Raw genomic sequence first — 27,516 nt, forward strand, 5'->3', positions numbered from 1 at the left:
GGCTTATCGGACCAGGTAGTGTTTTTCCTAATCTTCTGTTGTCCAGTTTTGGTAAGCCTGTGAGAACTGTAGCCTCAGTTCTTCTTCTTAGCTGACAGGACTGGTGTTAAGTGTGGTCTTCTGCAGCTTTCAGAGATGCTCTTATGAATTGGTTGTAACGAGTGGTTATTGGAGTTACTGTTGCCTTCCCATCAGCTCAAAGCACTCTAGCTATTCTCCTCTGGCATCAACAAGACGTTATCACCCAGAGAACTGATGCTCTCTCTCTTTTTTTTTTTACACCATTCTCTGTAAACACCAGAGATGTTTGTGCGGGAAAATCCCAGTTGATCAGCTGTTTCTGAAATACTCAGACCAACAAGTCTGAAACCACACACGTGCCACCTTCAGAGTCATTTAAATCACTTCTCTTCTTCATTGTGATGCTTGGTGTGAAAATCCTAAATATTGTCACCCTACATGTGAAGCTATTTTGAAGAATTTGAAAGTAAAAGGCATTATAGCCTTTAGATACAGTACTGAAATATCATTAATGTCATCTACATGGCTTTACACCCACAACCTCACACATACTTTAAGTTAGGTCACAGAGTGCAACTTGCGGTTCCTCAACTTCTCTATTTGGTTGGTAAAAAGTCCACAGGGCCATTCTGTCATCACAATTCCCCTATTGGCTTTCATTAGTTTCCAAAGTTAAAGCAAACTGCAGAAAGTAGAGAAGCTATCTGACAAAAAAAGGAGGTGGTGGTGGTTGGGGGTTGCAAAATAAGGGTTATATCTTAATGTAAATCTGTCCATTGAAAGTTTAATGGGAGATTAAAACAAAGTTTTATCCATGACTGTGAAATTAGCCCATAAATTCTATTCCTGAATTCAATCACTTTCTTTATATATAAACTGTAGAGACTGAAATACAGCAGGCCTCCATACGACCTCTTTAAGGGAACACCAATTGAAACCACAAACCGTGAATAGCACAGAAATGTGTTAGTGTGCTTTTGAAATTAATCCTTAAAACCCACCAGTGTTTTGGGCTTTTTTCTCTCTCCCTTTTTTTTTACAGGAGCCAACAGAGAAGGCATGTTTGCTTGTATAGTGCAGGGTACAACATGTGGACCCCAAAGTTCTCAAAGAAAAACTGAACCTACACACAGAGCTTTACGGCCTTCTCCCAAACCACAGCAAAGGGATGCGCTGCGAAGGTTTCCAGAATAGCAACTTAATTTTCGTGTTTTACTAAGTTCCCCGAAAGAGAGAGAAATGTGGCCGTTCAGCGAGATAATTGCAAAAGGATGACAGATGAAGTCATGTTACCAAACTAGCAGATTGTATCACTTGTTTTAAGAAAAAGAAATCAGATAATGAGATAAAGATTTCCTTTCCAGTGATCCATGTCCGCAGACAATGATAATATTTCAGGAATTAAAGCTTAAGAGTGAGCTCTTCAATGAAGCTTGTAAATCTCACCAAGCTCAAATAATTTTTTTTCTCTCTGTTGTTTAAAAAACAAAATAGTTACGTAGTCCCTGTCAAACCTTCTCTGACTTATGCTAAGTGATGTCTTGTTTGTAATAAAACGAGCAACAGACTTTGGTTTGAGACAAACAGAAACCCCTAGTTAGCATATGCAAGACAGATGAACAGGCAACGAATTAAAAACAAAAACGTTGAAGCTCAAATTTCATTAAAAAACAAACAAACCCCAAAACAAAGCGTTAAAGAAACCACATCGCTGGCCACACTGTGAGCGCTGAAGTGTGTTTGAGAAACATTGCTGCAAACGTTGGTTTATTATCAAAAGATGGAACTAAACATTTTTACCTCGTAATGACACGATGATTTGGATATTGTCTAAAAAGGCAAATGATACATGTTATTGTGTATTTGTATTGCTTCTATGCTACTAACATTTTTATCATTTATCCTGTTATCATTAACCGAGGTCTTGATTTCCCCCCAAGGTCCTGAGCTGACACTTAACTACTTCAGTTCCATCATAAGCTACCTACACGTGAGTGTTAGTTTTATTGTTAATGTGTTAATGCCATTGTTTGCCTTTTCTATTGCACAGACAATGATTTGGCAGACCCTGAGACAAACGATATTGAAAAACCACGCTCATGCATGTTGTCAATTATAGTTTATCATCTGGTTTGCCTAACTTTCTGTAGAGTAAGGCTCTGCCTTATTGCTCCCCAGCCTGCCCCAGTCCTCCTCCTCCTCTTCTCCTCTTCACCACATGAAATGGCTGTCTGTGCCAGCCTAGCGCTGAGCCTTCATTAGCTTTTACTACCCCACTTGGATGTGTTTAGCTTTGCTCTCTTTCTCTGCCTCACTGTGTGTGTCTGTGTGTGCACGTCTCACACTCTGTGTGTGTCTGTGTCGGCATATGTCTAATTACCAACCCCCGCCCTCCCTTTGGAGTACCCCTCAATGCCATGCCACCATATCATTACACTGTGGCTGCAATTTAAACTTCAGTCACACATACAGACGCACCAGCATACCCTGGCTGGCCTGCAAATTGCAAAGAGGAGACAGTGGGGCACTGTAGAGAGCTGCTTTAGCTCCTTTATTCTCCCCTAAAATGGAGAAACACACATGCACAAAGGAAGTGATGTAGAGAAAGAAAGAGTACATGAAAAACATAAGAGAAATTGCTGTGCCAGAGAGTACTACAGCACATCCCATCAGGGCTGATCCACAACTACGTTTGGCGTTCAAACTGTTATTGTTTGAACCAAACAAATCACTTATAAACACAAGGCCTCTGCCTTACGAGGCTCATATTTAGGCCCTTCTGTAAACAGCAAAGCACAGAATGAATCAATTAAAAGGGCATTACGCTGGTTCCTGTTTATTTAAAACATGTTTACACTATATGGGCCCTCCTGCCTCTCTGCATGATTGCCTGGAACTTAGCATTCCTCCACCTCCTCCTCCTCCTGCCACCCCTCGACGGGCCCGGTCACGGCCAAGGTATACCAAATACACACACGCACACACACGGTGCATAGATTACAAACACATTTGTTATGTTGAAGAGCGTTTTCAGTAAATATTGATCTCGTTCTTCCTCTGTTTCTGTGAGAGATGATTAGAAGAACTCCGTCGGAGCAGCGGTCTGCTACAGTGTGCAATCACTATGCAGGAACACATATAAATACATGCAGCAGCAGAGAAACTCAAGCCTTAAAGGAGCATTTTGTTTCAGATGGGTGAGTAACTACGTATATAAGTGAAACAACATGTTCTTTGATTCATTAAACATTTGCTGAAGGAAAAATATTGCTAACACCTAAAATATTGCCACAAATATATATAAAAAAAACTACAAAAAGCTCAATCATAGTAATTTAATAAAGTAATTTCGTAAAGGTGAGTGAGTTGTGGTTGCATAAGTTATAATATTTACTTTATTACAGAGTAAGTTTGAAATAATAATGTTAGTGACCTCTTAGGAGTCACCTGGTTGCTGATGACTACAGCCCTTAGCTTCTGCGTCTTAAAACAGAAGCTAATGTAGAAGCGCCTTAAATTGGCATTCCACCTGAAGGCCACCAGATGACGATAGATGTGGTTGCAAAAAGAACTCCGGACCTTTAGAAGTCTATGGGGGAGCAGCTTTCTGTCTTAATCACTATAAAGGTTTTCCTGTTGATTTTATCAGTTCAATCACTCATTTTATGTGATGCTGAATGAAAAATTAAGTCTATTTTGTAAATTACGGTAATACCATTTTTACATAATACAGGTATGAAAGCACGTACTTACTGGCTAACAACTCAGACCAGCCCTTCCTTACCGCATCCGGTATTTTTGGAACCAACACTCGTGAAAAACTTGTCTTCAAAACCAGACTTCAAAAACCAATCGTGCTGGTCACCCCTTTAGAGTTAGGATGAAAACGTTTTAGCCACATGCTAAACAAGCTCATTTTCAAAAAGTTAAAGATGACATGTTTCAAATAAAATCTAATGCAATTCAATTTTATTTATACAGCACCAAATCATAACAACAGTCACCTCAAGGCACTTTATATTGTAAGGTAGACCCTACAATAATACATTCAGAGAAAAACCCAACAATCATATGACCCCCTATGAGCAAGCACTTATGTAACAGTGGGAAGGAAAAACTCCCTTTTAACAGGAAGAAAATCTGGCAGAACCAGGCTCAGGGAGGGGCGGCCATCTGTGCAAACGGTTGGGGAGAGAGAAGGAAGACAGGATAAAAGACATGCTGTGGAAGAGAGCTGTGGATTAATAACAAGTATGATTACATGCAGAAAAGTCTATTAACACATAGTGAGTGAGAAAGGTGACTGAAGAAAAAACACTTAATGCATCATTGGAGTCCACCTAGTTACCCTAGCATGCACTGTTGGAGGATGCCAGTGTACCTAGAGACAACCCGTAGACGCAAGGAGAATATACAAAGTTCATAGTAGCCATTAGATAGTAGTAATTAAGAAATACTAATTTCTGATTGTTGATATTTTTTTGCAGGTAGGAAGATGGTGTCGAGGATATCACTACAGTCTCACAGCTGTCTGCATGGACTGGTGACCAGAGTCCTCAAGACTTGGATCAGAAGATCAACACCACTCTTACATCTCAGCTGTGGCGCTAGAGATAGAAGGCTGTTAGGTTGGCTTAACAAAAATCACTGAACAGCATTTGTGTCTCCTGCCAATTTCTGGATTATGGTGGGTTTAATTTTCAGATTTCCAACAAGAACTATCAGTTCTTACAAAACAAACAAACAAACCAACAAAAAAAGATATCCTTTTAAAATACAGTTTACACTTTACTGTAATTATTCTCTTGAGGAAAAGCGCTGCTGTGGATGTGAAGAGAAGCAATCCTAGTTCCCCAGATTTGTGTGGTATGTCACCCTGAAGTCTGCTTTCTCACTGGCTTTACAGCTAATTCCCCCATTCTTCTCTGCTGTGCTTAGTGCAAAAGTAGAAACACATACACCACCCCCTGCTTCACACAGACACGCATGCCAGTGCATGTTTTTACACTCACACACACACTCACACACACACGCACCCACCGCTCTCACACACATGCACACACACACACACACACACACACACTTTTCTTTACTAATCAGCCCTATTGAATTCCAGCAACAATAGGCGCTCATCCTCGGGCCACCCAAGCAGTGCATGCACACAGACACACACACATGCACACCAACAGCACCAGATCATGAGTTCTGTCTTTTGTTCCTTTATCATGTTTTTTCTTCCTTCATTGATCTCACCTCACACAGGTCAGGAGTTGGCACTGGAAGATCCTGTTATCTGGACTATCAGCTTCTGGGCCCACACACTGCACTCGCTTACAGAAAGGAGGGAAGGAGCTCATTTTTACTTACTGTTAACATCCACTGTCCTGGCAATGCTGACGAGAAGCAGACACATTGAGCAGTTTTACGTCCAATGCTGTCCCTTCTATGACGCTTCATAGACAGACCGTGATGTGCCTGCTGCCGTCATTACGGCTGTTACATTCCTCCCTAATTGCAAAAGCTGTTACCGACTAACAATATTGTTATTTAATTTCTTGGCTGGGGAGAGGAGGCAGAAAAGGTTTAAAAGTAGTTCTTGTACTGCTCAGGAATAGTCCAACACACCTTAATTTTTTATCTTATTAAATCCTATCTTATGTGGTTCCCAGAATGACTCAGCACTCCTGTTTCTTCAGCTGTGGGGACATAAATCTGTGGGGACCCACCTTCTTTTCAGAGGAGCAGGTCCCCACAACATAAATCAATATATTGTACTGGGTTTGAGATTAGGGTGAGCTTAAACTAATATTAACCTCAGGATAAGGTTTGGGTTTAGATAAGTAGTAGATAATTTCTTCTACTCTTTAGGTACATGCAAAATAGTCTCTCATGAGTGTGAACATTAGTCTGAACAGTTGTTTACATAATTTCCCTCCAAAGCATGCTGGGTAAGGCTCCAGCCCTGCTGTGACCCATAACTGGACATGTTTTCTCATCACTGAACTGTGACATTGCGCACAAATGTGATGACATCACTCGCTGAGCAAATGTTCTCATTAATGAAGAGCTTAAAACAAAATCAGCAGGGCCCGCGTTGTTCCTAGCTCGAGGCCGTACGTGAGATAGTAGAAACTAAGAGATATTTAGGTTTAGCTTACCCCGAATATAGACACATAAACACTGCGTTGTGTTGTTGCTGTCTGCCTGTGTGCAAGAGTATGAGGCTTGTGTTAGATGTGCATGTGCATGACAGCGACTTCAAAAGAGCGAGGTATCAGATTCAGACATGGGCTGCTTTGCCTGGGCTGACAAACGAGGAGCTGTTGTGTGGGAAGCAAAGGAATTTACAGCATCTACCTTTTATCTACACAGGTGGGCCTGTGTGTATATGTGTGTGCATCTGCGCACGAGGAGGCAGGGATGTGGGTGTGTGTGTGTTTGAGAGAGAGAGAGCATGTAGCTTGTTTTATGTTTGTGTTTCAGAATCTGCAGTGCACATAAACACAAGAGGCTTGATGTTTGTGTGTGGGGATGTGCGTCCGAGATTTAGACAGATGAGTCACAACAATAATTCAGGCAACCGGTGATCCCAGGCACCTTACAGGTGGTTCAAAGCTCCAGTTCACTGGTTCCTACTGTTAAGTCATTGTTCACAAAGTGGGGACGTTTTACTCAGCAGGAAGACACACGCTGCTAAATGCTTGTCCGTGTGCGACAACTCTTTCTGACGGATTATTTCCTAACCCTAAACCTGTGCGGCTTTCAGGGGGTGTCAGATGACTGTCAGGAAGCTGAGGGCACTGTTATGCTTGCACAACACCTCAGGCACAGTGAGATAACAATAAATCTAAACCGATAAGACATCCAGTTCATTCTGCATGGAGTTTTCTGTCTTTTTCATGTCCTTAGATAATCATCATAAATTTGTTTATCATCCCTCTGATCTGTGAAACTCACATTTATTTGAACACAAACAAAACAGTGAGCGAATAGCTGCGTTTATGTCGTGTTATCCTTTAACTACTGCGTACCAGACAAATGTAGCAAGTATCTTGAAGACTTGGGATGAGGAAAATTAAGAATGTGGTCATCAAAATTTTATGCAGAGTTGGGTTAACTGGGGATTCCTAATTGTGATAGGTGTGGATGTGAATGGTCGCCTCTCTCTGTGTTAGTCCTGCAACTGATTGGCATCTTGGCAAGGATGTAGCCTCTCTCCCTTTGACAGCTGAGGTAGGCCCCCAGCTCACACAGTTATCCAACACGCTTTGTAAATACGTTTTACTGTATGTAAGATTTACATTTTGACCTGAGGTTGGCAAAGAAATAAAGGGAAAGACAAATGTCCAAAGCAAAATTAATGTAATTTTCAGACCCAAATGAAGTGTAATCTTGTGCTTAAATTGGATGAGATGGATGGAGCATGCTTAGAAAGTTCATGTCTATCCTTCCCTGACAATATAATAAAGATAATATTAAAATCTTTGCCTTTATCTTAAGCATCTCTTTGATTTTACCGCTTTAGTAACTCAGCGCTTGTATGTCAAGGCCAGAAGGGTCAGCATGCTTCTACCCGACACCTCAACATCGTGTCTTGATGAGAGAACAGGCCACAGTGTGTGAGATGTGTGCTCCCATTTTATTTATTTACAGGGCAACAGGTGGACATACACACACGCAAAGACTGGCAAAGACCGAAGAAGCACTTTTTTTCATTCCATTTATTTTGTTAGTTAAATTTCTATAGCAGGTGAGGGAACATAATGGTCACACAAGGGTTTTTTCTTGAGCATAGTTTTCAGAAGTCACAGTGTTTTAGACGTGGACAAGAACATTTTTAAAACTGACAATGAAGAAGGAAGGGCCAAGAGGAGACTCAAAAACAAGGTGTAACAGTGACTCCTACACACCTTCTCCTTCATGGTCCTCCAACCGCCCCCTCTGCTTCACACACACACACGCACGCACACCTCCTGCTCTCTCACACACACACACACAAAGGCCTCAGCTCTAAAGTGTTGTGAACCCCTTCCCTCCCATGACCTCCCGCCCTCCAGTCCACCCCCCCCCCCCCCCAAGTCAACAGAACAATAAAATAAAAGCAAACTCAGCCACAAATAGATATATTTATATATAATATATATTTACTCTTTAAAAATAGAACTTCAGTCTAGATACTAACAACTGTACAAACTACAAAAATAAAAATTTAATATAAATAATTTATATGGCATGACATTAACATTTTTTTCTGAAATAAACTACAAATCAATGCAGGACTCCCTCGCCCACCCCCTTCCCACAAGCGCGCACACACACATCCGCACATTCACACACACACACACACACACACACACACACACACACACACACACACACACACACACACACACACACACACACACACACACACACAGATACTGACAACACCTCCTGGCTGTCTATGGTGTGATCAAACTGTGAAAGGTGTTTTTGTTCAGCTGCAGTAGCTACTTGACTGTTTTTTCATATTTCCAAAATAAAAAAACAAAACAAAAAAACCAAAGCTGCCACTTGGAAAATGACACACACACACGTAGACACACACACAAATAGATCTGCAAGTTTCTCCCTGCAATTATTTAACCTGGCAGTGATTAGACCAATACTGAACAAGAATAATAACAACTGAAACTCTGTAAAGCAAATGAAATGAAAGAAATGTAACATGACACATATATGAGGTTTGCATTAACAGACAGAGTGAGTCATTAGAAAAAAAAAAAGTGAGTCAGAGCGTGTCGAAGCGCTAACTAGATTGAAACCGGTTTACATCGTGTAATAATTGCACAGGGTCACGATAACAAGAGACCCTAATAACCCTAAAGCAGCCAGCAAAGAAAAGAAAGAGAAGAAAATAATAAACTAAAATAACTCCCTTTGCATTTGTGAATTTTAAGATTCCCTTTCAAAACTAATACGAGAAGGTGAACGACACTTTTGTTAAAGTGACAAAAGTAAACATCACCCACTGTAGAGCTTACAAAAACTGCAGGAAAAAAAAGACATCAAAGCTCCTTCAAGTAATTTAAAACTGCAGAGGCCGTTGGGGCACAGGCAATATGAATTAAGCGTGTCATGATGGCTGACTGATCAGATTTGACCATTTTCAGATAGATGGTGACAAGCGTCAGCCAATCACTGCCAATCGTGGTACACATTCTGTGTCTCGACAAGAGAAAGCGATAAAAACATATTTATACAATTACAACATAATACTGAGCTCTGAATGCTGTGATAACAGGGGAAGGGTGATGTAGTGAAGGCACGGCGGTTACTACTGTTAAGAAAACACCATCTGCTGTGTAAGTTTTTACAGTGCACACTATGGCAGAGAGTCTGTCAGATACAGAATACCTCACAGCGCAACACTGTGATAGATGCTAACAGGAGAAGGGGGAGGGAGGGGTACTGCATTTTTCTTTTAAGGCAAATTGCTTAAAATTATTTTGAAGTGTAGCAGCAAAAAAAGGAACATAATACAAATAGAAATAAAACACTGACCATGTATGTTCAATAGCCTATAATCTTAATAACATCTCAGCTTTGTGAAAACATATAGCACATTTCTTATTCTATACAGTGCAGGGGGGCAACCCAAAAAAAAAAAAAAAACACAAAAAAGAAACAAATAAAATCAACCACCCCACTTGAAGATAATCTTTTACATCTGAACTTTTACACAAGAGAATACCCAAGTTATACAGTACTCTTTTAAATAGCTTCCCTCTTGTTTAGTATTAAAATATATACTCATAAATTTATATAATTCTTAAAAGAAATATTTTTTTCGTCTTAACACGTCCTTGAAGTAAAACCTCTCATTTATTCTTTAGAGTCTATGTACAGCTGTCAATGTGTGACGTGACGCCATGTGGACGTTCTGGGGAGTAGCCCAGAGATTCGAAGAGAGAGGGCGAGGCGTGTGAGAGGGTCTAGCAGTCTTTGGGTGCCTGGATCCTCAGCTCACCTGCAGCAGACAGAAGACAGAGAGCGATCAGACTTTAGGCACGGGGGACATTAAGTCACGGTCACATGTTACTGTCAGTGACAAAGAAGCCTGAAAACTTTGCTCACCTTGTGTCTTGTCAAGCTGATATTCTGTCTGGCCCTGTGTTGCTTCCAAGTCCTGGAGCTCTAGAGAGTCTCTTTTACATGAAGAAAAGTTTGTTTTGTCACCACATGTCCTCTTAGCAGCCTCAAAACAGTCCGACTCGCTGTCCGTGTCAAAACCTTCATGCATGTAGCCTTGGTATGCTGCTCCCGGCAAGGTCGGGTGGACAGCCACTGTCACAGAAGCCGTGGCTGTAACCATAGTAACAGGTCCCCCAGCGGAGCCTTGTTGTGTTGGCAGGGTAGAGTTGCTATGGCTATAGCTCAGCCCTTTAGTCCTGTTTGGCTGAGGCCCTCTAACGTTCTGGAACCTGGGGCCGCTCTGAAAAGTCCTCCCAGGAAAGTGGGCTCTGTCGCCGGGTAAGTGTTGGCCAGGCTGAGCCTGGAGTCTCTGGGAGCCCCTCTGCTGCTCCCGCTTGTTTTCATCCCAGCATGTAACCTGGGATCCAAGAGGAGACTGTGCAATGTAGGAAGATTCACTTAATGGTTCAATCCTCCCACCAGGAGCTGTTGCATTTTCTCTAAATGGCTTCACCACCTAAAACAAAGAAATGTTTACAGTTAACTTTCAGAAGATTTGATGAACAATAGGGCAGCTTAATTTGTCTGCGTGCTCATGCAGCGTACCGTAAGTTTAGGGAAGCTCGGGTCTTTGCTCGCTTCCAGCAGTATATGAGATGTTGCTGGTGGAACGCTGGTGTGCGATGCTAAGTATGCACTCCGTTCACAGTACTTATAATCCTCCTCCCCAATCCCTGATGTAGTGGTCAACTCAGAGTAATACTCAGAGTCTGATGACTCAGAAAACGCCTGTTGACGAGAGCGTGGGTTGGGGTGGCCTGTGTAGTACCCATGATGGGTCATTGGTGGAGGCAGCGGAGGCTCTGGAGAAGGTGACGGCAGGCAGCTGGCATTGTCAACCGGGGTGACCTCAGCCGGAGGACCCATCATGGAGAGGAGGACTGGGAGGAGAACCAAGCCATTAAGCATCCCCAAAACAGTCAGGATGGCTAGCACAGCGAAGAAATACCTGAAGGATGGAGAGACATGAGATGTTAGTTTGGGCGTGAACCGAAAACAGACACGACAAAGAATCAGTGTCAGAATAAAAGCAAACGGTAACACGCAGTAGTGACTGATCGCTGTTAATGCATTTAACCATCCTGAAATCAGACAAATGCCAAAGGACAGAGCAGGTCTGTCATCTCTCTTTAGCCTATTGGCAATTTTTTCAATCAACTGGAACGTGCAGTGACAGAGCTGCAATTCATTTAATCCTATTTTCTTTTGCATGCTAAGTTTTATAGGGATTTGGCTAAAATACAGATGCATTAAAACTGTCAGCCAAGCTCATGACACTTTCACACAAAGTACAAGACATTTAACATTTGACAAATGTTTGGGGTTTTTTTGGGGGTTTTTTTTTTTTGCTTTATCCATTTTTCTATTTAACATTTTTGTTATGCAACACATTTTTTTTTCTTTTCTTTAAATGGACAAAAACACACGTGTGTGTGCGGCTCCAAACACTCCAAACACACACATAGTTGGCACATGAGGAAGGGAAGTAGCTCTGGGGAAGAATACAGGGAAAGCCCAGTGTTTGTGTATCAAAGGCGAGGGGGTTGGGTGGTGGGGGCAAATCTGATTCCCTGCTTAGTCCAACTAAAACATGCTTTGATGCCTCCACTGCTGCTGCTACAAGATATTCTCTCGCTCGTTTTCTTTTTTTCTTTCTGCTCACACTGTGCGTGTGTGTGTGTATGTGTGTGTGTTTCCATCTCTGTACAGCTCTGAGGAGGCCAGGGGTGGAGGCAAGGCCACAAGAAAGAGCTCCCCAAGAAAATTAGAGAGGACTCCACTTAAACACTAACAGAAAGCAGGGAGACAGTGAGATGCTAACCACCAGCCAGACTTAAAGAGGTAAAACAAGAAAAAAAAGAGGGAGGGAGGGAAAAAAATGACAGTTGGTATGAGGGAAAAAAGCCAACAAGGACAAGGATAATAGCTGCAGAGTGTTATGGAAACATTCCCTCTCAATGGACTACTACAGTGATTATTACTACTACCTCACTTGACAAAGGTCACTCTTTTGTCTGATATGTTTGCTCTTTTCCTCTCTAGCAGCTGTCCTTATTTTCCTCTGTTATCAGAAGGATATTCATAAGCTGCTTTGCCAAAACCCTGCAGGGACGCACATATTTAACAAGCATGCTTAATCGAATTAATGCGCATTCACCTGCAGATGGCGAAATGATAAATAGTTTATCAATATTATCATTACTATTTTAGAATGGCGTCCACATTTGAGCTCACTTGCTTTTACCCCAAAATGACAATTCTTTACGTGGCGGAAAAAGAGACAGAAAGAAAGAGAGTGAGACGTTGGTGGGACCTCCAACAGCGTCTCACTGTTAGGAATTCTGTTGTTTATATAAACTGTAATCTTTTCCATTCGTTGTCAGGCCTGCAGAGTCGTATGTGTGTGTGTAAGAATGAGACAGTAAGCGCTTACACGCATGTACGTATGTGCGTTTCTCCACGTGTGTACACCCGTGTGTGTGCGTGCGTGCGCACTGACTTGTGGCCTGCCTGCATGCATGCACATTCTACGTAAGTATGTGTGTGAGAGAGGTCTCTGAGCAGAGCTGAATTAGGCGTGCTGTTTATTCAGTGCATTACAAGGCCAGGAGATGTTTACAGCAGTATATTTATGCTACTCCCCAGCTAGCCAGCCTTGGCTTCCCCCAATCAGCTACAGCTACAGCTAAACAAGACCTCCAACAGAGACTAGTCCCCTCTGTCTCTCCTTCACGCTCTGTTTTTTTGAAAATTGTCTCTCAAAAACGTGAGCAGAGAAAAAGTACTGGAAATTTGCTCTGGCACCCTTAATTCCAACCCAACTTCCCAGGTATTCTCAAATTCCCGCTACCGGTACCTAAATATATGTACATTTCTTTATGAGTGTAATCCAACAGTTTTGGAAGATCTACTCATCAGGCTGTGATCTAGCCACCCACAAAGACCTTATGTCCTTGTACGGAAGCCACCCTCAGAAAACGTCTCCTGCTCCCTCTGCTTCTGTCTCCGTTTCTGAAGAAAACTGTGCTTTTTATGTCATGGAGGCCTGCTGCAGTCTGTGAGCTCAAGGCTGTGGTTTAGGGTTTGGGCCGAGACCACATTCGGCTGAAAAACATGGAGGTATTCGCCTTTTTTCCACTCTGACCATGAAACAGTGGTAGAAAACACACGCACACAGAGCAGATGCGCACACAATGTACACTCACCAGTGTAGACTCTCTTACACACACACACACACACACACACACACACACACACACACACACACACACACACACACACACACACACACAAACAGAGGGTCTGTTGGTGGGCCGCAGAGCATCTGACCAGTTCAAATTTAGCTCCACTTCTTTTTCATTACGGCATCCAACGTGGAAGGCGGGAATGCCAAACAGATGATAGGAATTTTTACAGATTCCCCTGTGTATGTGTGAAAGAGACAGCGTGAAAGAGTGAGAGGGAGACACCACCCAGTGGGCAGCAGAACACTTCCATGTTTACAAGCAGCTGCTACACACACCCTTGATGTTTTCCCCATTTGTTTCACTCCAAGCTCGAGGAGTCAGATGTGTGTGCGCTCCCAGAGTGACAGAACCAGGTGCTTATTTGTCACTGTTTGTGTGTCTCTGTGTGTGTCTACAAAAACAACAAAAAAAGGACTTCCACCTGCATGTAGACCTCCAAAGTGAGGTTTCCTACTGCACCCAAAGTGAGATGAGACAACCGGCTCCACACAAAATGCTGATTCTTCTAAAGGTAGCATATGACCTTTCCGAATGAACACTCACACTCACTTACCTCATGATGAAGTCAAATTCGGACCCGGCCAGCATGAGAACACCCAGCAGCGTGGAGATCGCTCCGTCAACCACCGGGGCAAACATGTGCTCCAGCGCCACCGCCGAGCGCTTGTTTCTGTTGCCAATTGCTGTCAGGAAGCCCTGCGGAAGAGAGAGGGGGGAAGGTGGGGAAGAGAAGTGAGTTGGAAATCTTGCCGATCACACAAAACTTGTGCTTGCGGTGAGGCTTTGGCAAGCTCCCTAGTTCCTGCATTTGGTTTTGTTGAGGATTACAACACTATGCTACAAGACAGTAGAGTGTGCACGGAAGCAGGTTGCCACCATGAGTGAGCAAGCCAACACCTCAATAATTTTAAAATAGCCAACTTTTCGCCAGTTATAAATAAAATATTTTGTAATGCATTTTCTTCTATTAGGTATGATTAGGTGGTTAGGTGCTGCTCATTCCTTACCAGAGCGATGTGAACAGTGAACTCCACTCCGATGCCCACAGAAGCGATCAGGATGACCACAGGAATGGCACTCAGCTTGATGCCAATTAGACCCATGATGCCAAACAACTCCACAGTCATCATGGCCAAGATAAACACCTAAAAGCACACATGAAATTTAGCGTTACCACTTTTCCAGTGCAGGAAATGTTAAGCCAGCCAACACAGTAGGATGAAAAAAGAAGATATGGCTAAACGAGATTGTAAAATTAAAGCATTTCAACTACGATAATGCTTTTCTTTCTAGATGGAGCGGAGTCCTGCTGCCAGAATCTTTGACCCTGTGGTCAAGATCTTAATGACATGAGATCAAATTTCCCACCCTCGGGTTAATCCCATCCCCCTCGCCCACTCCCATATTCCTTCTTTCTCTTTCTCTTCTTCCTTCCCATAGGTGCTTAACACCAGAGATTGACAGCACCAAAGGCAAAGTGTTTGCACCACATTCACATTTACTTGTCCATAACAAATTATCTTGTTTCATTTTTTTTCCACAAGATTTTTAGCCTGTGTCGCTCATTTTATTGTTTTCTGACATTTAATACAACAGCTAAGTAATGCAGTGCCACAGCTTTCGAATGCCTTCATGTGGGGTGTTACTGTACACCGCAATACAAACAGCAACAACAATCCTTAGAAAACAAGGAGGAGAAAGCAGTTCCTGGCCAACGGCAGCTTTTGATCCCAGCTGGGGCTTTTAGCTGGGGCATAGTTAAATTGGAAATGATAAAAGCTGTTTTACTGCTCGACCACATACAGGCTGGGTGAAGCCTTCACATGCCGGTTGATGCTTGGAGACCATGCATGCACGTAGCTGTGCCTCTCTGTCTGAGAGACTGTGTTGTGTTGCTGTCTCAATCAGCACTGCTGTGGGCCGCTGCTTAAATTAAACGCATTCCTGCTGAAACTGGCTCTGTAGTTGAGCTACAGACCCCTAATGGGGCTATGGGGATATGTGTTTCTGTGTGAGTTTGGGGTCTTTGAGGACCACCGGTCCCACCAGCTTGTGTGTGAAATGTTATCCATCTGTTGACCACTCAGATTGTCTCTTTTCCACTCTCCCACACGCACATACACGTACAGACAAATATCCCTGATGGATGGGTTGTGCAGGCCAAGGTCGCAACTGGGCAGATCTGTCCTGTCCCCAAATCTCTCCCTCTCCCTTTGACAAAAGGAGTGAGAGAGTTGGAGGTAGAGGCTTCAGGAGGGTAAAGCCTTTCTTGCTCCTTTGCATTTCCTTTTTTTTTTTTAGGCTCGCAGAGCGCACATTAGAATAACAAAGGGCCTTGTGTGTGTGTGTGTGTGTGTGCATGCTGGCCCTCAACAGAGAAAAAAGGGGCCCCCTAGACAGTGTTATTGAGCTATGCTGAGAAGGGTGAAAATAAAGAGAGCGAGAGGGAGGAAGGGGTTAAGGATGCTAAGTTAGGATGAGGTGGAGAATTAAAAAAACAAAACAGAAATGATGTGGAAAAATGCATGATATGAAGGAATAAAAAAGTGGAGTGCAGGATGAAGAGCTATCCACTTACAATGATGCCTGCAGTCCAGGGGTTGAGCAGGAGGATCGCACAGACCAGGAAGGTGCAGGCCAACACCACACTGATCGACAGCAAGAACCAGTGTCGGAGGCCAATGTACTGCTCCCAGAACAGGAAGGGGTATCCGTTGGGGTAATTGAACACACCCTTGCGGCCAAACTCATCGCAAATGGTGCGCACGCTCTCGATGGCTTCCACAAAGTCGCTGGCCTGACGAAGGCCGTTCAGGTAGAAGGGGAACTGAGCAAACTCCAGGGGCTCTGCAGCTGGGACTGCGAGAGGAGATTAAAAGAAGGTAAAGTGATTTTGTATTCACACTGTAAGTCACCTTTAAATGCATCCACTCTGACCAAAATCAGATGACTTACTGCGCAGATTTTCCCCTGTAGTGTCATACTTGTCATGAATCCATTCTCTGGGGTGAGGGTAGAAGTTGGCCTGAGATGCAGCGTAGCCCAGGGGATCATTACTGACCCAGACTGTCAGGTAAATGTAAAAAACCTCTGGGGGAATCAAACCCTCGACATCCACCAGCCGACGAGAGGTCAGCTAGAGAAAAAATTAGCATTTGTTGATCATATTTTCATCTACAATGCCAAGCAAACATATTATGAGACAAAGCCTTTTATCTTTTTTTTTTTTTTAACTCACCTGGCTGTAGTTAAAAGGCTCTTTCTTGGAGCCAGTCTGGATCAGGAGCTTGTATGCCAGAGCCCCGTCTTCTGTGCCGTTACGATAGCTGTCAGCGGTAATTCTGCCTGCCTGCCAGTCAGCATCAAAAGCCGCCTGAAGACCTGTGTGTGAGGTAGAACACACAAAGAAGAGAGAGGATTATTGAGGCTGTCATTTATAAATGCTTTGATTTCTGTTATCATAACAGTTCTTCTGCATGTCTGCCTGTGTGAGCAGTGATGCTGAAAATGTGAAATATCAAGTTTCCTTTTCTGGATCAGATTGACCTGATCGCTATTACTTCTTCTTCACTGGATCTGTGACACATTCTAGCCTAAGGACGCGCACACACACACACACATGCCAAGATAGCCTATGACCTCAAACCGTGAGCGAGTACGTCACCTCTAAGCCCAGGTGGATGCAGTCTAACAATATGACTGAACTTCCACTCACCCTTTGCACATTGTAACCCCCACACCCATTAACCCACTCACTGTTGTCTTTAGCAAAAAGCATGTCTGAAAAAACCTAATGCATTAAATAGCAGACTCATTATCAGAAAGAGACAGAAAGAAGAAGTTATTACCTAACTCCCTCTAAAAAAAACAACCCAAAATAACATTACTCTGAATTCTTACCTCTGAGCCAATCCTGGAAATAGTGCAGCCACATGCGGGGCAGTTTGTTGTCGCTGTCTCTGACCACATATCGAACTGAGTTGAAGGCGTTGTGCAGCTGAATCAACAGCCTTTGAGATCGGGCATAATCGAATCCGTCCATAGTAACCAGGTACATGTTATAGAAGGAGAAATACTTGAACTGAGCGTCGATGAAGTCGTATTCCTTGGTGTCACGTGGCACGATATCGGTCAGGTAAAGGCCGTCATGCACCATGGTGGTACCGTACAGGCTGAGGCCCAGGAGGCACAGGAAGAGAACAACCACGGCTGCTTTGCTTTTAGGCTTAAGGAGCAGAGGGGCATATTTCTCCCTGGCAAAATTGGACAGGTTCCAGTGCAGGAAAGGGAGCGGTACACACTTTTTCCCTGATCTGGAGTCCTCCACCTGGGCTAAGAGGTCTCGTGTGGAGCTGGAGGTAGGGGTGAAGAGCTGGGAGCCATAGGGGTCTGGCACAGAGGTGGTGGGGGAAGGAGAGGCGGCTAAAAGGAGGAAGTACAAGCAGGAAATGAGCATTCCAGTATCATAAATTGCTGTATTGTCAGAATCATCATAGAGTTCAGTTTACCTTGAGGCTGGGAGGGAGGGCAGAGGATGATGGAAGGAGGGCTGGTGGAAATCTGTGAGGTAGGCGGCAGAATTGTTACAATATGCTGGCCTGCCGCGTCGCACTGCGTGAACGCCTGCACCGTCGTAGTGATTTGGGTGCTGGTGGTGATGGTCGAGCCTGCAGTGTGTACTGGTGCGTGTGCGCCGTTGTTGGCGTGTGAGGCTGTTCTCCGGCGTCCGATAACTCTTGAGGGGAGAGGTGGATGACGCGATCGGAGCACGGGCTGTAGAGACAGCAGAGGATGTCCAAACGCTTGTCCTCGCGACGGTGGAGGTCCAAACTGAGGATGGCGGGGAAGATGAGCAGCACCATGGCAAAGTTAAACACAACCACAATGGCCGCCTAGGGAGAGGGAGAAAAAAATACAGAGTGAAATAAGAGCAAGATAGAGCTAAGAAGAGACTGAACAGGATATAAAATTACAGACACACCAGCCCAACTGGGAAGAGTCAAGACTTTTTTTTAAATTCCTGACACCACAGTAAGTAAAGCAAAGCTCTTCTCTAAATCACCAGCCACGAATACTAAGCGAGCCAGGAGGGGAAAGAAAAGAAAGAAGTCACAAAAAAATATAGAAAGATATATATAAATATAAAGTTTGAGCAAAACCATCACCCTTAACCAGTTCAGCTACAGCCTCCCCGCTCACCCGTCCCCTGAAGCTGACATTCTAACTGGCTGTGGTTTCCAGAGTGTGTCCATCTTTGTGTGTGTATTTGTGTGCGAGCTTGTGTGTTTCAGACCACCCACAGTTAGTCACAGATCAGAGAAAACCGCCTTGACGGCCCAGTGATATACTGGTCCACTCCCTCCCTCTCCCTGCCGTTTTCTGTCTCTGTCTGTTCATCGCTGTCTTTGCTCTGATTATTCCCCATTATACATATTATATGCGCATTACATATATATATATATAAATATATATGCACACTTACACGCAAAGACATGCACACACACACACACACACACACACACACACACACACACACACACACACACACACACACACACACACACACACACACACATACACACACAAAAAACGTTGGCCCTCTAGGTGCAGTGGCAATAAAACTAGGAACAAAGGCTTTGCTTGCTTTGAATAAATGTCAACTCTTTTAAGTTATCTCTTTCATTTTAAAAGGAGCCCAAGGCCTCATGGTGTGCGATTGTGTACAGCTTGTTTATGCATGTGCGCATGTGTGTGAAGGCGTGTGTCTGTGTATGTCTGCAAAACATACCTGCAATGAGAAAGCTCGGAGCGCAGGGATGGGTACTAGAGCAGCCATGAAAAATGCAATCATGTTGTTGATGGAAGTCAGAGCCACACTGGTGCCGGTGCGACGCAGACAGTCTCCTGTCCGCTCCTTTACAAAAGCAAAAAACAAAAACAGAAGACACAAATCAGAAGAGAGCAAAAAAGAGGACAGGACAAGGGAAGAGAGGAGAAGAGGCTTTTAAAGGTACCTTGAAGGGTATGTTGCTTTCAGTTTCTGTGAAGGAGTGAGCCAACAAAAACATATCATCCACACCAATCCCCAGTGCCAGGAAGGGAAGCACCTGGAATAGGAAAAACATCAGTCGAGAATAAAGGGTCTGAATGATCATTCAGCATGTGGAATCAAACTCTGTGATTTAAATCAAAGGAGGACCTCCTTAAATTTAAATGTGCTTATGAACTGAATGATGTACGCCGCTCCCTTTATGTTGTACCTGTGTCGTAGCGGCGTTGAAGGAGAGGCCAAGCAGGGAGCAGAGACCCAGTCCAGCTGCCACTGACAGAGCCACCAACAGCACCCCAGCCAACCCAACAGCCCCCTGGGATTTGGCGCAGTCCCATCTCAGCATGGTCACACAGGCATAGGCCAGCTGGAGAGGAGAAAATGTATTATTATTAAAGACAGTGAAATGATACAAGATACTTATTATCCATTAATAATGGGCAAACGTCAGTGACTATAATCACCATGAGCAGGTATCCTCCAGCCACCCTGATGACGCTGACATCAGAGAAGGATTTCATGATGTCATTGAGGGTTGTGGTGGAGAAAGCGTGGATGGACTGACTGGAGTTTGCTGGAATACTCTGGTGAACCACCTGATGGGGAAACATCAATCAACTGTTAAAGCGTTCTGCTGAAGAATAAAAAAAAACATACTACCCAATTTATAACTAAGCACTGTGGAAGAGCAACTGAAGGAATATGGACCTTGTTACACACATGGTTCAAAATCCCCCTAAACTACTACAGCCCTATATCTCAGGACCCCCTAAAATTTCTGTTTGAAATGTGCATGGCTGTGAAAGCGAGTAAGACGGCCCGAGTGTGTTTTTACATGTGCTAGCATGTGTGTGTGCGTGCATAAGTATGACAACTGAGGAGTAATGAGCACAGATGCCAGAGGTTGTGAGGTCAAAGGTGAAAAAGGATGGGATCGCATGGCTCAGAAGGCGTCTCCTGGTACTTCATGCCCATGAAGGAACCAAAGCGCCTGAAAGCCATTTACCTGTAAGCGTTCGACCATCATTTGCTATCTCGTACAGATCTGCGCTTGTACTTTAATATGTCGGGCTGGGGGGGCCTCATGTCTCTGTTTACATTTGAGTTTTGTTACCCCTCCTCCCCTCCCCAAATGCCCCTCCCTCCCGCTGTGCTTAGCCTCGCCGTGGTGGGTGTCAGCTATCACAGCAACAGCTTGTTCCTATAACTAGGGTCCTGACAGAGAGGGAGACGATTGGCCTACCACACACACAAACACACACTAACCCGGTGCTCTGGTCTGCCCTGCGATTCAGTTTACAAGGGAGCTGAAGACTGATGGAATTCAGACACTGCAGATTAAAGTCTCAGTGCGCTTGTGTGTGTGTTTATGTGTGTGTGTCAGTGAAGATGGCATGAGGACAAGGAAATGAGCTCTAATTTTTCTCCCCCTCCTCCTACATGATCTCAGTGACAACAAAATATCTTTATTTCTGCCCTGCTGTCCTTGAAGCATGGCGCGTTTAAAGGAGCGTGAAATCTGTGCGCGAGTTCATACCTCGACAAACTTTCTCTGCCAGGACTCAAGGATGGCGGTGGCTTTCTCCTCATTCCAGTTAATGTCGTGGATTTCGTAGTCGTCCTTAAAGTGCTCATATAGCTGCTTAGGACTCATCAGCAGGAACATGGTCTGGAGAGCCTCCGCACTGCAAAACATGCAAACAAAGTTTAGTACACATCAGGAATGATGAGCAACTCTTAAAAAAACCATAATGTAACCATTAAGTCTGAGTGTTTAGATGTTCCTTGTATCTGAAAGCAGGTGCCGTCTCTTCTAAGATTTGTCCGCCTGCCTGCTTGCCCATCTGCCAGTGTAAACAACTAAAAGCAGGTGTTATCTAGTCTGTCTGCTCATCTCTAGGCTGCAGTCCCAGATGTCCTCAGGTTTTCTTGGCACCAGCAAAGTAAGCAGCAGTGCCGCTCAAAATGTGAAAGAGATGATCATAAATCACATCCAAGAATAAGTGTGGCTCTTGCAGATGGGCCTGGAATCCTCTTTCATTCAAGGCTCTCTTGGGTCTGTGGAGGGGGGCTTGATCTGGGCTCTGACCCAGTGCTCTCACTCCATTTGTACTGGCCATGCTTTTATAGCCAGTTGAACTCTGAAGATTGTCTTATAAAGAGCCCTGGGTTAGATAAAAGTGAATTTGAGTGTTATTCGCCTCCTTGTTTTTCTTCTTCTTCTTTGGTCCTGCACACAACAAATGTGCAGCAGGGTGGTGGGGCTTTATGTGACTGTCAATCATCTTTAATTGGCTGATCCCAGACCGGGGTCATTCAGGAAACTGATCCCTCTCGATATGAGGCATTCCTAGCATGTGTCTTCACTGCTGTTAGGGGGTTCCATAGATTCAGAGGGGAACTCGAGGCCTACTTGGCTGGTAGTGATCGCGTCGCATCCTTGCTATTGGATCCTTTAATCACACAAGAGGAAGACAATGTATAAATATACCCACAAAAACACACACACACCTCAGCAGAGCATCCTGGCTGTTCTTGACCCGCCCTCCCAAAATGAGCTCCTCTTGCCAGTGCATGAACTTCCGGCTAAAACCATGGCAACCACCCTGGAGACGGCCAGCAATGTCAGGACTCTGAATAAGAAAGCAGAAATGTCAATATGCGCGCCTCTTTGGTTTACTTTGTGTGCACTGTAAATAATTACTAAAGTTGCACTCTTTCATGCGAGGTTACCTCTCCTAGCTCCTTGTTAGGTGCACTGAGGGGGCAGTCAGGGTCTAAGGGGTCTAGACATGGTCTGTTCATGTAGGCATGTCCCACCTGAGGAATCAAACAATGTTAGAGATGTCTCAGTACACAATAAGAGGTGTAAACATAGATGACACGCAGCCTTGTTTAGTAAAGATATCCATGTAATTTTTTCTGTGCATCACCTGGGCTTTGTCCAGCATCTCCTTGAACCCTTCCAGTGAGGTGAACTGGCTCAGCTCCTCCATCAGCTTGACTGGATCTAGATTCATCCACTGGATATCTTGCATACCCCTGCAGAGCAAAGACACACTTTATAATGGCAACAAACACACACACACTGATTTTACATTATTTGTAGGAACTTAAGGAAGGAAGGCAACGTAAAATAGCTTTTATGAGCATGTGCCCACACGGCTACGTGGCTTTGAATTCTTCGCTAATGTTTACTCTGGGCAGGAAAACTTTTACTTCAGTTTCTCTCTCGCTCCTTTGTTGTGGTGGGCTACACAGGAGGCTAGCTGCAGATACAGGATAAAATAGCGTTTATTATCCTGTTTCACGCTGCCACAATGCCCAGGGAAAAGGCACAGTGGCTGCCTGCTCACTTTCATTCCTCAATGCCCTGCACTGAGTCATAACAATTACCTCTGCCTCCCAAACATCTTGATAAGGAGGGAGGGAAGGGAGAGGCCAGGAGGATGGAAGGCAGGGAAAGGGAAAACGGGCGAGGGATGAAATGTACATGGACAAATAACCTGTTTGTTAGCTTCATCTGTACTGCGCTGGTTTGCTCTGCAATGTGGCCTACATCAGGAAATGTAATGCACTTGCTCAAGGAAAATAAGAATTTTGGAAAAACTGGAGGAATTATGTTTGTGGTTTGTGATTCAGCGAGACAAAGGGAAATAAAATTATCCCAAAGTATCTGAACTCCAAGCTGAATCTCCCCCCGATGGCTCATGAAGAGAGCTGCTCTCCTATTCCCACATACCAGGGTCCCCCTTTTGCTGCTGGTTGCAAAGACACTCCTTTATCAGCTAGTTTTTGCTTGACTGGACCGGGCCTGGGCCCTTTTGTTTTTTCATAGATTGCTGCTTTTTGTTCTCCCCAGTTCTCTCACCCTCTTTCTCTCCCACTCTTCACTCATTCTCTTTCCCGATCCCCCCTCCCCTTTTCTTGCTCTCTATCATACTCTTATTTCTTCTGTTTTTGAGTTGGTTTTTTTTGTTTTGTTTTTTAAAAAAATGGTTGGAGCAGAAGCTGAATAAAGGGACAGTCCCGCCAGTGAATGCAACAGGCTCTCGTAAGCTCAACGACGACAACAAATAAATGAAGAAGTTAAATACATTTAATAAATAACAGCAGATGTTGAGCACTGTGTGAATGTTTGGAAGATGTGTGATTCATCAAAGGCCCCCTTCTCTTTCTCTGGTGCTATGCTTTTCACACAAGCCAACAGGGAGATGCTAAGGATGGGAAACTTGTGTTTGTTTCTGTATGTGCTGGCTTGTCATGCAACATACCGCTGTCAGCTAAGACACACACATAAACAAATAATTCCTCTGCAAAGAAACATCTGCTATGATCTAAACTATCTTTTCTAAACTAAGCACACAATTGAAATATCACTTCTGACGAGGAAAAAAAGAGATCCCTTTCAGTGACTCAATTTCTCAAGAGAACTTTATCCCCTGCAGAAAAAAAAATAGAATCTCCAAATGCCCAAATACGCCCAGACTCCACTGTTAACTGTCTTGTAGGCTCTCTCTGTCCTTCTCGGGGGACTTGGGGCTTGAATACTGCCCATTTTATTTGTTGGACAACTTGGGAGCTAGGAGCCCGGGGCATTACCATGAGAATGCCGAGTGTTAGCCGTGAGCTGACAAAGCCAGCCCCCCTCCCTCCTCCGGGGCCCCTGCACTGATGGACACTCACTCGTAAACTGAAAGAATGCTTACCATTGTCTGACCCAAAGGGCTCCCCTGCCACCACCACCACCGCCGCCACCGCCACCGCCGCCTCCCCGCCCTCCGTTCTACCAACCCACCACCCAGTTGCTGTTACAGCCATCTACTCTCTCTCCATCCCTGCCTCGCTTGCTTGCCCGCTGCATCTCTCTCTAACCTTCTCTCTTTGAATTTCTCTGTCAGTACACCCCCTTTCAGTCCCTCTCTGGGCCCTAAAAGAACTCTATTACTGACCAGCACTGTCAGTCACAGCACCCACTGATAGACTACTGAAAGCCCAACTGTATGTCTCCATCCATCATGTGCTAAAAGTGACGGACCCCTCCAAAAGCTCTACTCAGATCAGATGGAAGCAGTGCATAGAAACAGCCAAGCTGTCAATGAAGTGCTTAAAAGTGCACCCAAAAAAAAATAAATTATGGCAAATATTCCAAGACTTACGGTAAATAGGCAGAGCCTCCCTGTAGCTTGGCCCCTTCCCAAAAGCAGTCCAATGGGGTGATTATCATACAGGGGAACAGCTTGTCAATCATCTGGGATCAGGAAATAGAAAAGAAAGAAGTAAACATCACAAATCAGTGATAAATAAACATAGACACACAAAAAACCCAAACAAAACAAAACAGATATTTCTTCATCGACTTACCCTTTCGATCATGACGTTCTCTATAATGGGGACTCCAGATTTATAGCATATTTTATTAAGATCCCATGATCTAAGAGAAATAAAGGTTTTAGATTAAAAGTTTTATTAAAAAACACATGGGTGCGCGAAGCAGATCTTCACAGAGCATGTCCACTTACTTTCCAAACAATGACACCTGCACTTTGCTGGCGGACAGCGCGGCTTCCATGTGAACCAGCAAAGCTTCCTGGGTGAGAATGTTTGTGCCCTCTTCTTTGGGGGTCTGGATAAGCATCTGTGAGGTAAATACAGACTCCTCTCCCTGCTTTTCCCTTGTGTAGCGAAGCTCTGTGCTCACACGACTGCCAGCTAAAAAAGTAGAAATGAAAAGTGATTAGATAGACAGATAGATAGATTTTCTTTAATGCACACGCAAAGACACTCACACATTTGTATCCTAATACAGAGTAGGTTTTGTGCGTACATATGCACATACACACACACACACTTACACAAGAACACACACATATATTGACCAACGCCCTTGGCCTTCGCCAGTGTTGGTTTTGAAGGCACTTCACACAAGCCAGTGTCTGGCCAAGAGAAATGAGTAATACAGCTTCTTATTGGCTCCTTCTGCGAAACAGATGTGCCCTGTTAGTTAGTGAAACCAGCCTTCTGATGCCCCCAAAACGCTCTACTGCTGCTCTGTTTAGAGCAGCAGATACAGACCGGGACAATCTGAACTCGTAAAAAATAATTATGATGGGCACTTCATCTTTTATTCCTGATGTTTATGCACAGTTTTCAACCTTTAAAGGTTGTTTATTGGAAAATGTGTTCATCTCAGACTCTGTATTTCTCTGCAACGCTTCCTCAGCGGTGTTCTTGTGATATGGCATTGAAAGACATAAAAGTGCGAATGGATAAAGAACGGTGAATATATTCGTGGAGGAAAGAAATATGGCTGTCAGAGACGGTGATGAAGAGAAAAGTTAGAAAGTGGATGAAAAAAAATGTAGAGCGAGAGAGAGAGCGAGGGAGCAAGAGAGAGAGCGAGCTATGTTGTGCTGTGCAATAGACCCCAGCCCCCTAATTACAGGAGGTTGCCCTGAAAAGAGTTTGCCAGCTGGGGGGATCTGTGCCAGTGCCAAGTGGACATGAAACATGCCGCGCTGGATCACAGAGGGCCCGTCTGCCCCTCTTGCTGTCCCACTACACGACAACCCCAGAGAGACAGAAGGGAGGGGAGAAAAGAGGGAAGTGGTGGGAGTTTAGAAACTAGGGCTACCACCTTCTTGATTCTAATTTTTGTCAGTCGTTCACCCAATTTTACTGCACTGCACTTCGCAGCTCCGAGCATCTATTTCTTTTATCCTTTTAACACTCTCCCATCTACCTCTCTCTCCATCTCTTTCTCTCTCTCACACTCTCCCGCTCTCTCTTTTCCCTCACGCTTTCTGGACCTCCCCCTGGCTGGAACAGGCTCCCATAATTGATGGGGAGAAAAGAAAAAACAAACTATTCAGCCTACGCCGCAAAAGTGTGAGATCAGGTTAGAACTGCGGTCCTCTGTGACACAGTCCAATATTTCTAGGCTTCGCTTTCAAGGCTTAATTACATTCGCAGGGCCTCGACACTATCGGGTCACCTTGTTTATTTGCAGTGACTGGTGTCGGGCTTAGTGCATCTCACAAAGAAAACACTTCAAAATGGGACACGCTCTTGTTTGATGTTCTTTGCACAAAAACTTTTCTTTTTTTTCTTTTTTTAAAGCTAATGTATTTATAAACCACAGCAGGACATATGTGAAAGAAATAATTCTGCCTGGAATTTTGGAAATGTTAGAAAATGAGATTTAACTTTTATTAAGTCATTTTCATACTGTCATGAAGTGTAAATACGAGATTTAGTGTAAAACATTTTAATCTTCGTGGCCCCGCTTGGGTTTTCTTGCCCCACTAATTTCCAATCAAAAAGGGAAAAAAAACCACTAAAAAACTGAACACTTTCCGTTTGAGGACCTCTTTGACATCTGTTAAACCTTTTTTGACATTTCGTATGTTAACCTCTGCAGCGTGGGGTTTTGATCCCAACAGGAACTGGGTGGCTCGAAGAGACTCTGGCTCTGTAATTACAGGCCTCCTGAAGTAAATTATAGCTATTTGTGTCTCGTTCCTCCCATCTGGACCACCCAGGCAGCCAGTCCTCTCTCGTTTCTCTCTCCCTCTCTTTCTCGCCTTCTCTCCTCAACCCCCGGTCCGGCCCCAACCACCCGACTTCTAAGCTTCCCCAGCACTCAGCTCTGCTCAAGTTCACCACTCTCTTCATAAGAAGCCTCTCCGTCTCTACCTTTCTTTCCCTGTTCCTCGTCCCCCTTTTCTCTCTCTCTTTCTGAGGCTGTTTTTCCCTTTCTCACTCTTTTTCAGTTTCCCCCCCTCTACCCTCTCCCTTCACCCAGGCTTCGCTCCTCACAGCCTTAAAGAGACAGTTCCCAGAAACTTTCTTCCCACCCTGGGAAGAAAGCACCTTTGAGGGTGTAAAGCTGGGTTTTAACAGCCCAGTGGCTGGGAAGTTTATTACACGAGCGATTCTGAAACATGAAATATTAGTCCTTGTTTG

The 27,516-nt window shown here is 44.2% G+C and overlaps 1 protein-coding gene across 1 annotated transcript in view; it reads right to left on the reverse strand.

Moving 5' to 3' along the window:
- Positions 1–7,724: 7,724 nt before the first annotated feature.
- ptch2 (patched 2) overlaps positions 7,725–27,516 on the reverse strand; it is a 28,646-nt gene continuing 8,854 nt past the window's right edge. The window contains 22 exon segments of the mRNA XM_080907546.1: positions 7,725–10,030; positions 10,138–10,711; positions 10,801–11,203; positions 14,056–14,198; positions 14,510–14,647; positions 16,081–16,361; positions 16,458–16,638; positions 16,741–16,883; positions 17,403–17,924; positions 18,011–18,185; positions 18,188–18,394; positions 19,291–19,416; positions 19,517–19,609; positions 19,763–19,918; positions 20,016–20,147; positions 21,089–21,236; positions 22,063–22,184; positions 22,285–22,371; positions 22,485–22,593; positions 24,711–24,802; positions 24,916–24,985; positions 25,074–25,263. Of these exon segments, the coding sequence (XP_080763672.1) occupies positions 9,996–10,030; positions 10,138–10,711; positions 10,801–11,203; positions 14,056–14,198; positions 14,510–14,647; positions 16,081–16,361; positions 16,458–16,638; positions 16,741–16,883; positions 17,403–17,924; positions 18,011–18,185; positions 18,188–18,394; positions 19,291–19,416; positions 19,517–19,609; positions 19,763–19,918; positions 20,016–20,147; positions 21,089–21,236; positions 22,063–22,184; positions 22,285–22,371; positions 22,485–22,593; positions 24,711–24,802; positions 24,916–24,985; positions 25,074–25,263 (4,127 nt within the window). The 3' untranslated portion in view covers positions 7,725–9,995.

This window comes from Rhamphochromis sp. 'chilingali' (genome assembly GCF_963969265.1).
Source record: "Rhamphochromis sp. 'chilingali' genome assembly, chromosome: 16".
NCBI classification, from domain to species: Eukaryota; Metazoa; Chordata; class Actinopteri; order Cichliformes; family Cichlidae; genus Rhamphochromis; species Rhamphochromis sp. 'chilingali'.